Raw genomic sequence first — 12813 nt, 5'->3', positions numbered from 1 at the left:
TGCCCAGCAGACTTGTCATTAGTGACCCCAAGATGTTTTATGACTTTTACTGCCATTATGAGATCTATTTTTCATTATTGTATCTCTGTCCTAATTATCCGAACAGAAAAGCTACTAGTTTTATACATGTAAAAACTTATAGTGCAATTAGCTACCTATCCAGCCTTATTTCTAATTATATGGGTTGATTCCCTTGGGTTTTCTAAGACTGATAATCATATCAGTGCTTCCTCCTTTCTATTTGATTACCTATTTTTCTCTAAACCTTCCATGAAAGTGTCAAATATTACAAATATCACTGTATGGTTGCCTTTTCTTCAGATTTTGATGGGAATGTACCTAGCATCCCTCCACTGAAAATGATATTAGCTATCACAATTAGAGAAATCTTTTTTGCGTCCTAGTTAAGATTTGTGACTTTTTTTTTTTTTTTTTGGCAGTTGGCCAGTACCAGGATTCAAACCCTTAACCTTGGTGCTATCAGCACCACACTCTCCCGAGTAACCTGGCCAGCCCAGATCTACGATGTTTTTTAAATCAACAACAGATGATGAATGCTATCAACTGCCTCATTTGTCATCTGTGGTTTTTGATGTGGCAAGTCAGACTGAGCGACCATGCGCCACCTGGCCCTGGGTAAGCCCAACTCATCTGCAGCCAACGTGCTAACATCTCACCCGGGGTCTCCACCTCCATGTCACTTACTGGAGGCAAGTCGTGGTGTCCTGGAGCCAGCCTGCCTTGGGTTCAGTCCTGATCCTGTCCTCACTAGCTATGTGGCCCTGGTCAGCTCACCTCTCTGTGCTTCAGCTTCCTGATCCAGCAAATGAGAGAATTAGGAAATATGCCTCCCATGGCCACTGAGAGGACTAAAGGGGACAACAGACATGGGGCCTAGACCTATACCTGGTGCACAGTGCGCCTTACATAGACATTACCCCCTTGTCAGTTTCAGTACTCAGGGTGCGTTAGCCTTGTACATTGGATTTAATAGCTTTTAACCAAAACATGTCTGTGTGGGTTTTCTCGTTCACTCAATAAGTGTCTGCTGCACCTTCTCCTTGTGGTAGGCACACTGTATGGTCAATGTGGACCCTTACCAGGGGGCTCACTTGCTGGTCTGTGCTCTAAATACAGGTGTCTTATGTTTTTCAGGGACATACAGACAAACCTACAATCAAAATGCAGTGATAAGGGGATGATATAGTAGTACAGGGTACCCTGGCAACCCTGAAGGGGCCACTGACAGAGGACACTGAAGGGGCTGTAACAGTCACTGCCTTTGAGAAGCTGTTGATAGTTGCAGAGTCTGTCAGGAACGCTCTCAGCATTCCAAGCAGACAACCAGAGATCAGCACAGCAGAAGTCACCATACCCCAAGGCTGGAGGGACCGGGGAGGGGGTGGTATCACCAGAGTCCACTAGAGGGACAGTGCACAGGAGCCAGAACTATATAGCAAGGGCCACCCAGAAAGAGCTGGGACCGCAGGGGAGACAAAGCCATCATAAAATTCCCACCAAAGCAGAAAGTGCCCGAGACTCCGGCTCCACACCCCCCTCCGCCTAATCTTTCACCAGTGCTCTACCAGCCGAACCTGGCTGGAAATGCTACTGGGGAGCCTGGGTACACCCTCTGGGGATGGGGAGTGAAACGGTAATGACTGGCCCAGCTGAGAGGGGTGAGTCTCATCACCCACACAGGAGGAAGAGCAGGATCTGCCGGGGCAACAAACAGGGGCAGCATGCGCAACAGGGCATCCATAGGCACCAGAGCAGCTCAGGGCAGAGCGACGGGCTCGGGGCAGCTGAGGCCAGCTCCTGAGGCCTCAAAAGCGTAAACACGGGGCAGCGGCCCGTCCTAGAGGTCAGTGGTTCTGAAACCACACACACACCAGCCCTGCCGCTGTTCTCCCTGCTATGCTCCCATAAACGTTAAACGAATGTGCACAGGTAGGTGTGATGAACAAAGTGCACGTCGGCACCTGTTACCGAATCTTCCAGGCAGTGGTGGGCAGTCCTGCATGGAAGCCTCACACCCACCCTAAAAAGCCAGGTCACTACTGACCCCATTTTCCAGGGGGGGATGCTGAAGTCAAAGGTCAGACAATCTGCCCCAGGACACCACAGGTGGTGGAGCCAGACCTCACCCCGATTCCTGACAGTGGAACTGGCACTCTGAATCAGCACAGGACACCTCGGCACTATGAATTGTCTCTTCAGCTGTTGTGTGTGGCAAAGTCCATTCCATTTTTACATTAAATAGAGGATTCCTTCTGCCAAATGTTGGGGACCTGCTGCCGAGGGCGAGGAGTCAGCAAGGGACTTACTGTTTGGCTGTTAGGGTCAGACTTTCATTCTGTCACCTGACAGCGAGACCAGGTAGAGCAGAAGGGGACACAGAACAAGCAGGGCCTGCAGAGAAAACAGGTGCTAGTCACAGTTGTTGGGGCTCAAAACAACACCCCAGAGTTCGGCACCTTGGCATGCTGAGTACTGGGAACTTAAGGTGCCTGGAAGGCCTCAGAAGCAATGCTTCTCTGCCCTGCTGCCCCTCTTACTCCCCACAAATGAGTTGTGGAAACCAGAATTCCTCTTCCCCAAGGCAGGTCATGGAAATTAGAGCTACTCACCCCCATTCTAGAAAGGTCACTCTCTCCTTTCTCCCTTGAAGACCCTCATTCCTCAGGGGTCCTGCCACATGTAGATAGGGGGAGGAATACTACGCAGAGAAGCCAAGAAGAACTTGAACAGACAGGCCTTGCTTGTGGGGTTCTACCTGTCCAAGTCAATTACCACTAGCTCACACCCTTCTGTCCAATCACAGTTCCACACGGCTGTCCACTCCTCATCAGACCCAAGCGTAAGGATGGATAGCTTTTCCTGGGTCTCTGGGTCTTCATTCTTAAGGCTCCCATGACACATAAAACTTTGATTAAATAAATGTTAGTCTCTTCTCTTGTTAACCTGTCTTTTGTTGTAGGAGCGTTGGCCATGACCCTTGTGATGGGTAAGGAAAGGTATCACACCTTTCTGCCCCTATACAGACAGAAAGGGAGCGGGGACGTGTGCTCCAAGCAGGGAAGCAGCATGAAAACCAATGCATGGAAGTTAACAGAAACCAAAGCAACGCAGTGAGCAGGACTGTGACTGAGAGTCCTGGCACTCGCTGGGTCTGGGCACAGGAAGCCTGACTCGCAGCTGGTTTGCTGACTGTGGGGTCACACTCCACCACAGAAGCAGGAAGCTCATGGCCACCAAGCACCCTTTCCTGCTTCAGAAGACCTCCCGCCATGACAGCCCTTAAAACCAGAGCTTTACACCAGGAACAAAGAAGAACCTGGGCCCCAAGTGAGCGATGAGCAGATACCTTCACGGGAAGTGTCTGCAGTACACAGGGAACTAGGATGGGAAGCTTGGGCAAAACCACCCTGTGTCTACAGAAAAGACAAGGACAGACGGCCACCACTTTGGTAACAGTCGCAATCCGCTTTCCTCCCTGAGAGCCCAGTGCACCCTCCCTCATCAGAGGCCACATCTGCCCCGAGGTGTATACACAGGGCCACACAGTGTGACAAAGCCTCTGCAGCCAAAAGACCGCCATCCAAATCCAAACCTAAACCCACCTGGGGTGCTCTGTGGTACTTGAGTTTACAAACCCCACAGGAACTGTGTAAATTCTCTTCCGGAAAGAAAGAGTGTAGCGTCCCAGCTGACTGACAGACCCGCTGGCCCAGCAGCCCCACCCACTCCCGTCCTCCCGTTCTCCCTCTGCTTTCATCACAGCAGAGACAAGAAGGAATGGGTGAGACCACATGCCTCAAGAATGCCCCAAGTTTTCTGCTTTAAAGTGAAAAAAACATATTATTAAAAATTAGATCACTGACAATTTCAAGGCCCAATTCAACCCAGCTACTTATTAAAACATTGCAGCTGCATGCATGCCTGAGCCAGCAGCACCAAACACAGCACAGCCAGCTCAACCTCCACCCACATGGCAGACTCCCCAGTTCTGGACTGGCAAGCTGGGACGGCGCTGGGCTCAAGGGGCCACAGAGAGGCCACCCCAGTGCTCCCAGGCCCCACAGTGGGAGGTACAAGCTTGCCCTCACCTCTTTGCTACTGTTCTTTGGACTCACCATCCCCTCGGGGAAGGGAAACAGATTCCAGACCACTCTCCTCAGTTCCCAGGTGAGGACACCTGAGAGCCTGTGGGGAGCCCTGCAAGGCCACCCCAGCAGAACGGCTCCTCTGCTGCTTACCATTTAAATGGCCATTTTAACACAAGCTTTTTAATAACACAGTTAATGTATTTTCAAATACGAAAAGTAAAAATAATCATAAAATACCCACAATCTTATCGTGCAAGAAAAAAACGCTATCCATGGACATATGTCCAACCACTTTTGTTTCTATGCAAAGACATACACAAATGGTCTATTGACACCCAGCTTTTCTTACAGACATGGACATGCAGTGTTCAGCTTTACTGATGGCACTTGAGCTATTCAATCACGAACAGTCCTGCACTGAGCAGCAGCTGGTATGTGGTACCTTACACAAATCCCTGAAGAGTTCCTTGAGATAAATTCCAAAAATGTTGTTATAAGATTGAACATCATGCTTATTTTCTGGCTCTTGAGAACGTCATCAAATGACCTCCAGAAATGCCACACCATGTCCCTGGTGAGGCTCTCGCCAAGCAGGTGGATGCTCCCCACACACCCGTCCCAGCACTGGGCTGCCGTCACCTTGCTCTCTGTGTCCACCAGCCTCTTCTGCAAGTGCTGTGCCTGTCCTCATCCATTTTCCTATGACACACTTGCCATCTTCACCTGCAGCACTGTGACTTCACACCGCACCAGTCCCCTGGAAATCTGTGTCAACACGTCTCCATAGTTTCTGCCTTTGACATCCTGCCCACCAGGCCCCTGCTCCCCGTGAGCATCTAGTCCCTCAGTGCCCAGCCTATGGGGGGAGTGGACTCCATGGCCAGCCTGCCTACGTGACTCCAGGAAACTATTCAGCCTCAGCAGCTCACCTGCACAAGGGCTAACGATAACAGCATCTGCCTTAAGGGGGTGACTGTGAGGATTTAAATGAGTTGATACAGGTGGAGCACACAGAATAGAATGAAATAGGGGTTGGCTACTATTATAGCTTTTCCTGCTTTTTAAAAACCTTAAACCTCTCATCTTCATTTTCTGCGAATTTTAATACGCTTTTTTCTCCAAAAGGCCAGTACTCGTCTGTTGGTAATGTGAAGAGCCACCTTCCCACTACAGAGGTAAGCAAGGCCCTAGGACTGCTTCTCAGCATGCCAAGCTCCGTGTGCATGCCGCCAGAACTGCCACAGTTCCTTCCAGTGGCCGTGGCCTTGTGGCAAGCCCTCCATGAGCTTGTCACTTGCCCCAGGCTTCCTTGGGAACTCTTGCCTGCAGGTTCTCACGCAGCTGTCCTCAAACCTCCCTGGACTTTGAGACGAAACTGCATTATAACAATGTGGCTTGGGGGCGTGTCCGTGGTGACCTCTGCCCCCACACCTGGTTGCATTGTTGGTGATGGGCTCTGCCCTCCAGGTGGGCTCGGAATGAGACCAGCCCTCCCTGCTGCCCAGCCACCACCCCGGCCTCAGCCACTCACACTCCTGCTGGATGACGTAAGCACTCTCACCATTCTCCTTCCTTCCTTCTCCCATGCCACCTGTTGGCTTATTTTCCAAAGTGCAGCCAGAGGGACCCTTTTAAAAACATCATATCGCTCTTAGTTCTAAGTACTCTCCAACGTTTTCCCACTCGACTGCGTGAAAGCCAGCATGCTGACGGCCACCTCCAGGCCCAGAACGGCCCAGCCTCCTTGGCCCTCTGGCCCCGTCTCTGACTCTCCTTCTCGGCTCACTCTGTACTGGCACCAACGGCCTCCTGGAAGTTCTGCCAGGCCCAGCACACTCCAGCCTCAGGCCCCGGCCTGGACGGTTGGTTCCCCTGCCCATCTCCCCAGACCCACCCCCATGGCAGCCTTTCTTACCTCCTGAGGCCGCCACCCTTGCTGTGAGGCATTCCCCGTCTCAGACCCTTTCCTGGTCCTGCTTCTCATCATCACATGCATCGTTTGCTTTACTCTGTCCTTGATTGGGGACACATCCGTCCCCACTGCCAGACTGCAAGCAGGGTGTCGTGCACTCCCCGCCACCTCCCTGATTCACTGCAGGGAGGGAACCCCCGCATGCGAGAGCAGTCAGCCTTCTGCCTCTCAGTCACATCTTGTCTGCCCCTCCATCCAGTTCCTACCCACTTGTGAAATTTCCTCCTGGATATCTAGTAATTTTTGCTGCTGTGGGCAATAAGGTATCTTCCCCCAATGTCATTCCTAACTGGCTTCTGCTGCCATGTCGGAAATTCCAGATGGTATACACTTATTTTGTAACTGGCCACTTAAACATCTTCTAAGTTTTACTAATTTTTCAGTTGATTCTTTTGGGTTTTCCCACAAGCAGTCAGATCATCTATAAATGATTATTTGTTTCCTCCCTACGGTTCTTAGTTTTTTCTTGGTTTATTTCAATGGCAAGAACCTCTAGAACAACGTGAAATTCCAAGGGTAACAATGGTAACACAAGTGATTCTCACATGGATCCAGGTGCAAGTGCAGATGGCCTTTGGTGATTCTTCACTAAGTCCATGTGGCTGTCGGTCTGGCTTGATTTAGCCCTCTTCAAAAAGTTCATGGAAGGATTCATATTATCTTTTAATTCCATTTTTCCATGAGCTTTTTGAAGTGCCCTCATACATTCCTATTTCCATCAGTAATGGGTATCAACTTTAAAATCAAATACAGAATCTGCTGAGAAAATAATAAAGTTCTTCACTGCCCTATTTTTGAGATAAACCAATTAACAGATTTCCTAACATTAAATCATTCCCAGTCTACCTGATTGATCCCCACGTGGTCAAAATATTGGATTTAAACATAGAGCCAGATCCTAGGTGTGTTTTACTTAGAACACTTCCACCTATTGTCACAAGTCACCAACCTGCAGTCCTCTTCAAGGTTTCTCATGGGAAGCTTCCATTTTCCACAGAACTCTGGAGTGGTGTTCACTGCACAAAGCCCACGAAGGAGTGGAAGAATTGGTCATACAGGGGTGAGCCTCTGATCGACTAACTTCTTCCGTGGGTGAACTATTCATATTCTTATTTTTGAATAATGATGATTTGTTTTCCTGGAAAATTATGCATTTTGTTGCAAGTACTCCAATTTATTACCACAAAGTTTATATAACATCTGTTTGTGTTTCCCGTTCAATCTGTGGAACTTCCATATACTTTCTCTCTTTTACTGCTCAGACAGAAGCGGAAACTAACAGTTGGGAGTTGTATCCACTTAATGATATGTCTTGTTTGTCTTCTAAATCTTGACAGGTTGTCACACTTATGCATCAAAACCTTGATTTGACTATTCTTCTTTCTTCCTGAAATAACAGCTAGTTCCCCGGATCTTCCTTTTTCTTATTTAATGGAAAGGTATCGCGGCATACACGTGCATCTAGCTTCAGCCACATACCCTACATTTCATACCCAATAATGCATAATAATAATTAGCTTACATTTTAAGTGTTTACAAGTATTCTATGTGTTTTACCTCATTTAATCCCCACAAGAATGCTAAATAGTGCTTTTATTACCATTTTGCAAAGGAGAAAACTGAAGTACATAGAAGCTGCCTGCTTAAGAGTTCAAACTTATAACTACATGGCTATCAACTTTTTCTATAAGTACTTGTAATTAGCTTATGTATCTTTTACCCAATTGTTTAGTGAGCTGTCTTCCAAGTAATTTTCACTTTCTAATTCACACTATGATCAGAAGACAAAGCCCTGCCCGGGTTTTCCTGAAACATCACTGTAGTTTTCCCCAATGCCTTAATTTGTTCGGTTTCATTTCTATGAACATTCCAAGCACATGGGACAGAATCTATTAAATCAACCGTATTAATCCCACTATAGACATCTTTTATATCCTTATTTTTTGTGCTTGATCTGCAAAAACAGCGAGCTAAATTAATCACTTTCACTACAGCTAGGACTGTATTCATCAAATTCTCCTAGAGGTCCATCAGTTTTACTTTACATTGTTTGACACTGTAAGTTCTCAAATATTTAAATATTCGTATCAATGTCCGTGGGTCGTATAGTTCTGCTGTAGGCTATACCTGAACGGCAACCAAAAATAGGGAAAAACTTCTTTGCCCTAATTCTTCTTCCTTGAATTCTACACTTCTCACATTAAAATTAACCCTTACTCAGTGATTTGTTTTTATTTTATTTTAGCATGTCTTAATTAACCTTCCCAAATACTTCCACACAGGGTATGCCTCTTCTAGATAACACACAGGTGGGACTTTGCTTTTTTGTTGCACATGGTCTCCGTCTGTTAGGGAGCCAGGCTCCGTCTTCTGCCATGAGTCTTGCCACTGTCCACTGTCCATACCAGAGAGCACCACACTTTTTTCCCTCCCCATCCCATAGAGAGCAGGAAGGTGCATGCCCGTGTACCATTCTGAAGCGAGTTACATTTTTTATCAAAGCTTATTTTGCTGTAAGTTTCAACAATAAAAATTGACATTTTTATGTTGAGAAAAACTCATTGGTTTTTTCTGAAGAACAGGCACAATTTTATGTTCTACATCCAACAGCATCACAATGGGAATCGCCTCGGACTTCGGACCTCATCATTTCAGACCACACACTTCCTAAGACCAGCACACGCACTCCACTCTCATCCGTAGTTACGACAGTGAAGACCTGTTTACATGACTCACCTCCACCAGCACTCCTATTAAACCGCAGCTTCTCTGTTCTGAACTTGTCACAGGTCTGCAATTACAATCTCAAAACCTGAAAAGCTCCAAAACCCAAACTGTTTCCCCTAAACTTGGTACCAAAAATAACTTAGTAGCAAAACCTGACCTGAACTGATGAGCAGCTGTTTACCATCTTATCTGATCCCACTTAGATGAATACATCGTGCTTGTTTTAGTCCGTTTTGTGTTGCTATAACAGAAATACCTGAGACTGGGTAATTTATAAAGAAAAGGGGTTTATTTGGCTTACGATTCTGGGACAGCTGCATCTGGCATGGGCCTCAAGCTGCTTCTACTCATGGCGGAAAGTGGCAGGGAGCCGGGAGGTACAAGCAGATCACATGGCGAGTGGAAGCAAGAGAAAGAATCAAGAGGAAGCAAGAGAGAGAGAGAGAGAGAGAGAGAGAGAGAGAGAGAAGGGGCCCAAGCAACAAGCTCTCGCGGGAACTAATAGAGCGAGAACTCACTCATTAATCCCCCTTCCCCCAGGGAGAGCATTAATCCATTCATGAGGGATCTACCCCCATGACTCAATCAGTTTCCAACACTGCCACACTGGGGATCAAATTTCCACATGAGTTTTGGAGGGGACAACACATCCAAACTCCATCAGTGCTGAAAAGCACCGACGCAGTAACCAGGGCGTCATTACATACGTATCATACTACTTTTCTAAAATCTGAAAATTCTGAATTCAAAACACAGCTAGTGTGGGCTAATATATATAAACAAATTTCCTAGCATAGTCCAGTGAGAGAACAATGATACCCAGGAAGCAATGAACACACCTAGAGTCCACATCTTGGATTCTAAGTACTATTCTCCACTAAAAGGAGCCAGGGCTCTTTGCAGAAGTAGGTGATTACAGGGCTAGGACAGGGGGACACAGGACGAGCCTGGTAGTGCCAAAAAGTAAGGAAGTGCTCAAAAAAAAAAAAAAAAAAAAATGCCAGGACAGGAGTATACTGAAAGGGTACAAGAATCCAATGGAAGGTGCTCCCAGTGGTTGAAGCTGAAGTAATTTGAGCAACAAAGTACTAACAATTTTGATCAGAATCCAATATTGATTATAACCCATAGAATAAGATAAATATCCAACACCCCCAAACCCAGTCTCATGAGAAAGAGTCAGGCAGACCTACACAGAGATACAAAGATGATAACATGCACAGAGTATCGCCACCAGGGAAGCAAGTCTTCTCCAAGTATAAAACTAGAGCAAATAAAATATCAGGGGAAAGACACAGTTGGCCCCAAGGGCTTTGAAAAAGGGACCGTGTCTATATTTAGGTTCTCCTGCTCTCGCTGGTTACAGTTTTCAAGAGGGCTTTTCATGGAGGATACGTGGGTGAGAGGAGGTAGGACTTCACCCTTACAAGACACTTTCCCACTACCGCATATATGAAGGCCAGATGCCTGGCAGGTACCAGATGACTACTTCTCATAAAAGTCTACAACATATTTAAATCCGTGTTAAAATATTTTGACTATCACTTGAGGAGGCTAAGGAAACCAAGTCATTATTTGAAAACTGATAAAGAAAAAGATGCAAATATCCTGACTTTCTTACATGAACTGTACCTCAGGGTAACGAACTGAGAAGTTGCTCTTTACAGAAGTATAAGTATTCCAGCTAATAACTGAAAAAGAACAGAATCAATGTTTCATCTTTTTGCAACCCCTAAGGAATTAACAGGTCTAGTCAGTGGTCACCAGCGGCCACTAACAATACAGAAGGACAGACCACCAGAGGACAGTGGCCTCCACCACCTGCAAAGAAGTTCTACCACCCCCTCTTTGCCCCAAAGGAATCAAGCAGATCCAGCCTCTAGGTGTAATTATTAATTTATAGGAAACACCAAAAATGAAGGAACCTGTTAAACTACACCGCAGTGACATGATCAGCAAAATCCAAACTGGCAAACTCGACAGCACAAGGAACCCAGTTTCTTCAACAAAAGCACGAGAGAGACAGAGGGAGAGACCTGCCGCTGAAAAGAGACTTAAATCTCTATCAACCAATGGTGCTGTGTGAGCCTTATTTGTATTCTGATTTGAACAGACAGTTACAAAAAACATTACGGCATTTGGGACAACTGAAAATTTGAACCCTTGGTAGATAATGATATTAAGGAAATACTATTAATGTTTAAAGAAGTGATACAATATGTGGCTATAATTTTTTAAAGTGCCTGTATTTCTTAAAGATACTTCTGAAATATTTACAAAAACAACAAAACAACAAAAAAAAAATCAAACCACCTCTATAGATATCACTGCAATGCAATGAATGCACCATGTGTTATACACTCAAATGCTTGTAGCACTCCTCTTCCTTGAAGATTGTCTACCAGGTTCAATAAAGGCATGTGGCTTCCTTCATGAACTCTGCTTAGCATGTGGTGAACTCTTTGTACAGATTTCCACCCAACACCTCCTTCCATTATCTCTGCGAAGTCCATCTTGGTACCCTTTGAATTGCGGAGGAATCCCTTCCTAAGTCACTATTCACACTGACATGTACGGCATCATAGGGAAATATATGCTTTAAGAAAACGACAGAAAACGGAGTTATTTATCTTAAATGAAAACCTATGACGCTATTAAGAATAGAGAGCAAGACAGAAAATTGTATTGCTGACTCTACGTATCCCTTGATATTTTAAAAATAAATATTAAATAAACATAAAAGACAAGTGAAATACACAAAAATAATGTATTAAAAGAATTCGCTGTTACTTTCATAAAAGGATTTACCAGTTTCCTTTAAGCACTGTGCCCCACTACTCTATTTTCAAGAGGGACAGAACCATGAGGTCACAAACTACCAGGTCTTGTTTGGTCCACATAGTATTTTTTAAAAATTCAAATAAGTTGCTGACATTTTAAAAGAAGATTTCAACATAACTCTGAACTGGGGGCCACAATGCCACAGGTCACAGGGGCTGGCTCCATGTACCACTGCCCTTGGGGACAGTGGCAACCCCCCCAGGGTCTCTGTCACACCAAGGTCAGGGCCAGCAGCCAGTCAGGACCCCCTCCGCTGTTACAACTGGCCTGCTTTGCTCATCTGGCTGAGGAGCCTGTCAGGTAACTGACACTTGTGTTTGGACCTCGAACTTTCACACAGCTTTTTTTAGGTAAATATAACATGTTCATAACGATGCTGGGAATTTTGTTACTACTTTTTTCATTAAGTTCACATAAAACTAAGGAGTGTTAAAAGGGCATTTTGAACATAAAAGTAAAATAAGAACACAGAAACACCTGTTCTGTGCATCTCTTCTGCCTGTAACTGCAACATAGCGCTCTCTGCCCCTCGTTCACCCCAGCACTGCAGCACACACGGCCTCACCTGCGTTGCTCCCAGTTCCTTTCTGCTTTTTTTTCTTGGCTAGTTGAATGGCTCGGTAATCAGTTCTTGCTGAGCCCCCACTTTCCTGAGACCAAAGAAAAGTGTGTCAGTCACTTGATGTGAACAGCAAAGGAAGGGTAGTAAGGGAACTACAGAAACGTCGTCAGTCTGCTTCCTGAGCACGTTAGGACTCCAATAACGACTTCAGAATCCCCAGCAAACGCAAAGAACCAAATGCTGCGTCCAGCTACCGTGGTAGCTAAGCAAAATCAGAGTTGGAACAATATACATAGTTTTATTATCCAGAGAAGCAAAGTTTATTCCTCCAAAATCTAAAACATATTAAAATATATTACACAGAAACTGTAATAAAATGAATTACATACTTCTCTGCTTTCTAAAACATTAACCACCTTCCCTTGGTGACTTGTGACTACACAGTAGCAACCCCCCCCCGTGTCACACGTGCCACCTACTGTCCCGCAGACCCAGGCAAGTCCTGCCTTGTGTACCCACTGCAGAGGCCACCCTGGTGGCAGGGGCCTTGATCAGTCGTATACACCCAGTCATTATGCTACTGAACTCAGTAAGGTAACTGA

The 12813-nt window shown here is 45.9% G+C and overlaps 1 protein-coding gene across 1 annotated transcript in view; it reads right to left on the bottom strand.

Annotated features, from left to right (window-relative positions):
* Positions 1-12813, bottom strand: part of ZXDC (ZXD family zinc finger C) — a 36479-nt gene that overhangs the window by 10078 nt on the left and 13588 nt on the right. Inside the window, exon 7 of the mRNA XM_063108384.1 lies at positions 12215-12299. Coding sequence (XP_062964454.1) covers positions 12215-12299 — 85 coding nt within the window. The remainder of the gene's footprint in view (positions 1-12214; positions 12300-12813) is intronic.

Source organism: Cynocephalus volans, chromosome 9 (assembly GCF_027409185.1).
Source record: "Cynocephalus volans isolate mCynVol1 chromosome 9, mCynVol1.pri, whole genome shotgun sequence".
Classification (NCBI taxonomy): Eukaryota; Metazoa; Chordata; class Mammalia; order Dermoptera; family Cynocephalidae; genus Cynocephalus; species Cynocephalus volans.
The sequence above is the reverse complement of the archived record's forward strand: the minus strand, read 5'-3'. Positions and strand labels throughout refer to the sequence as shown.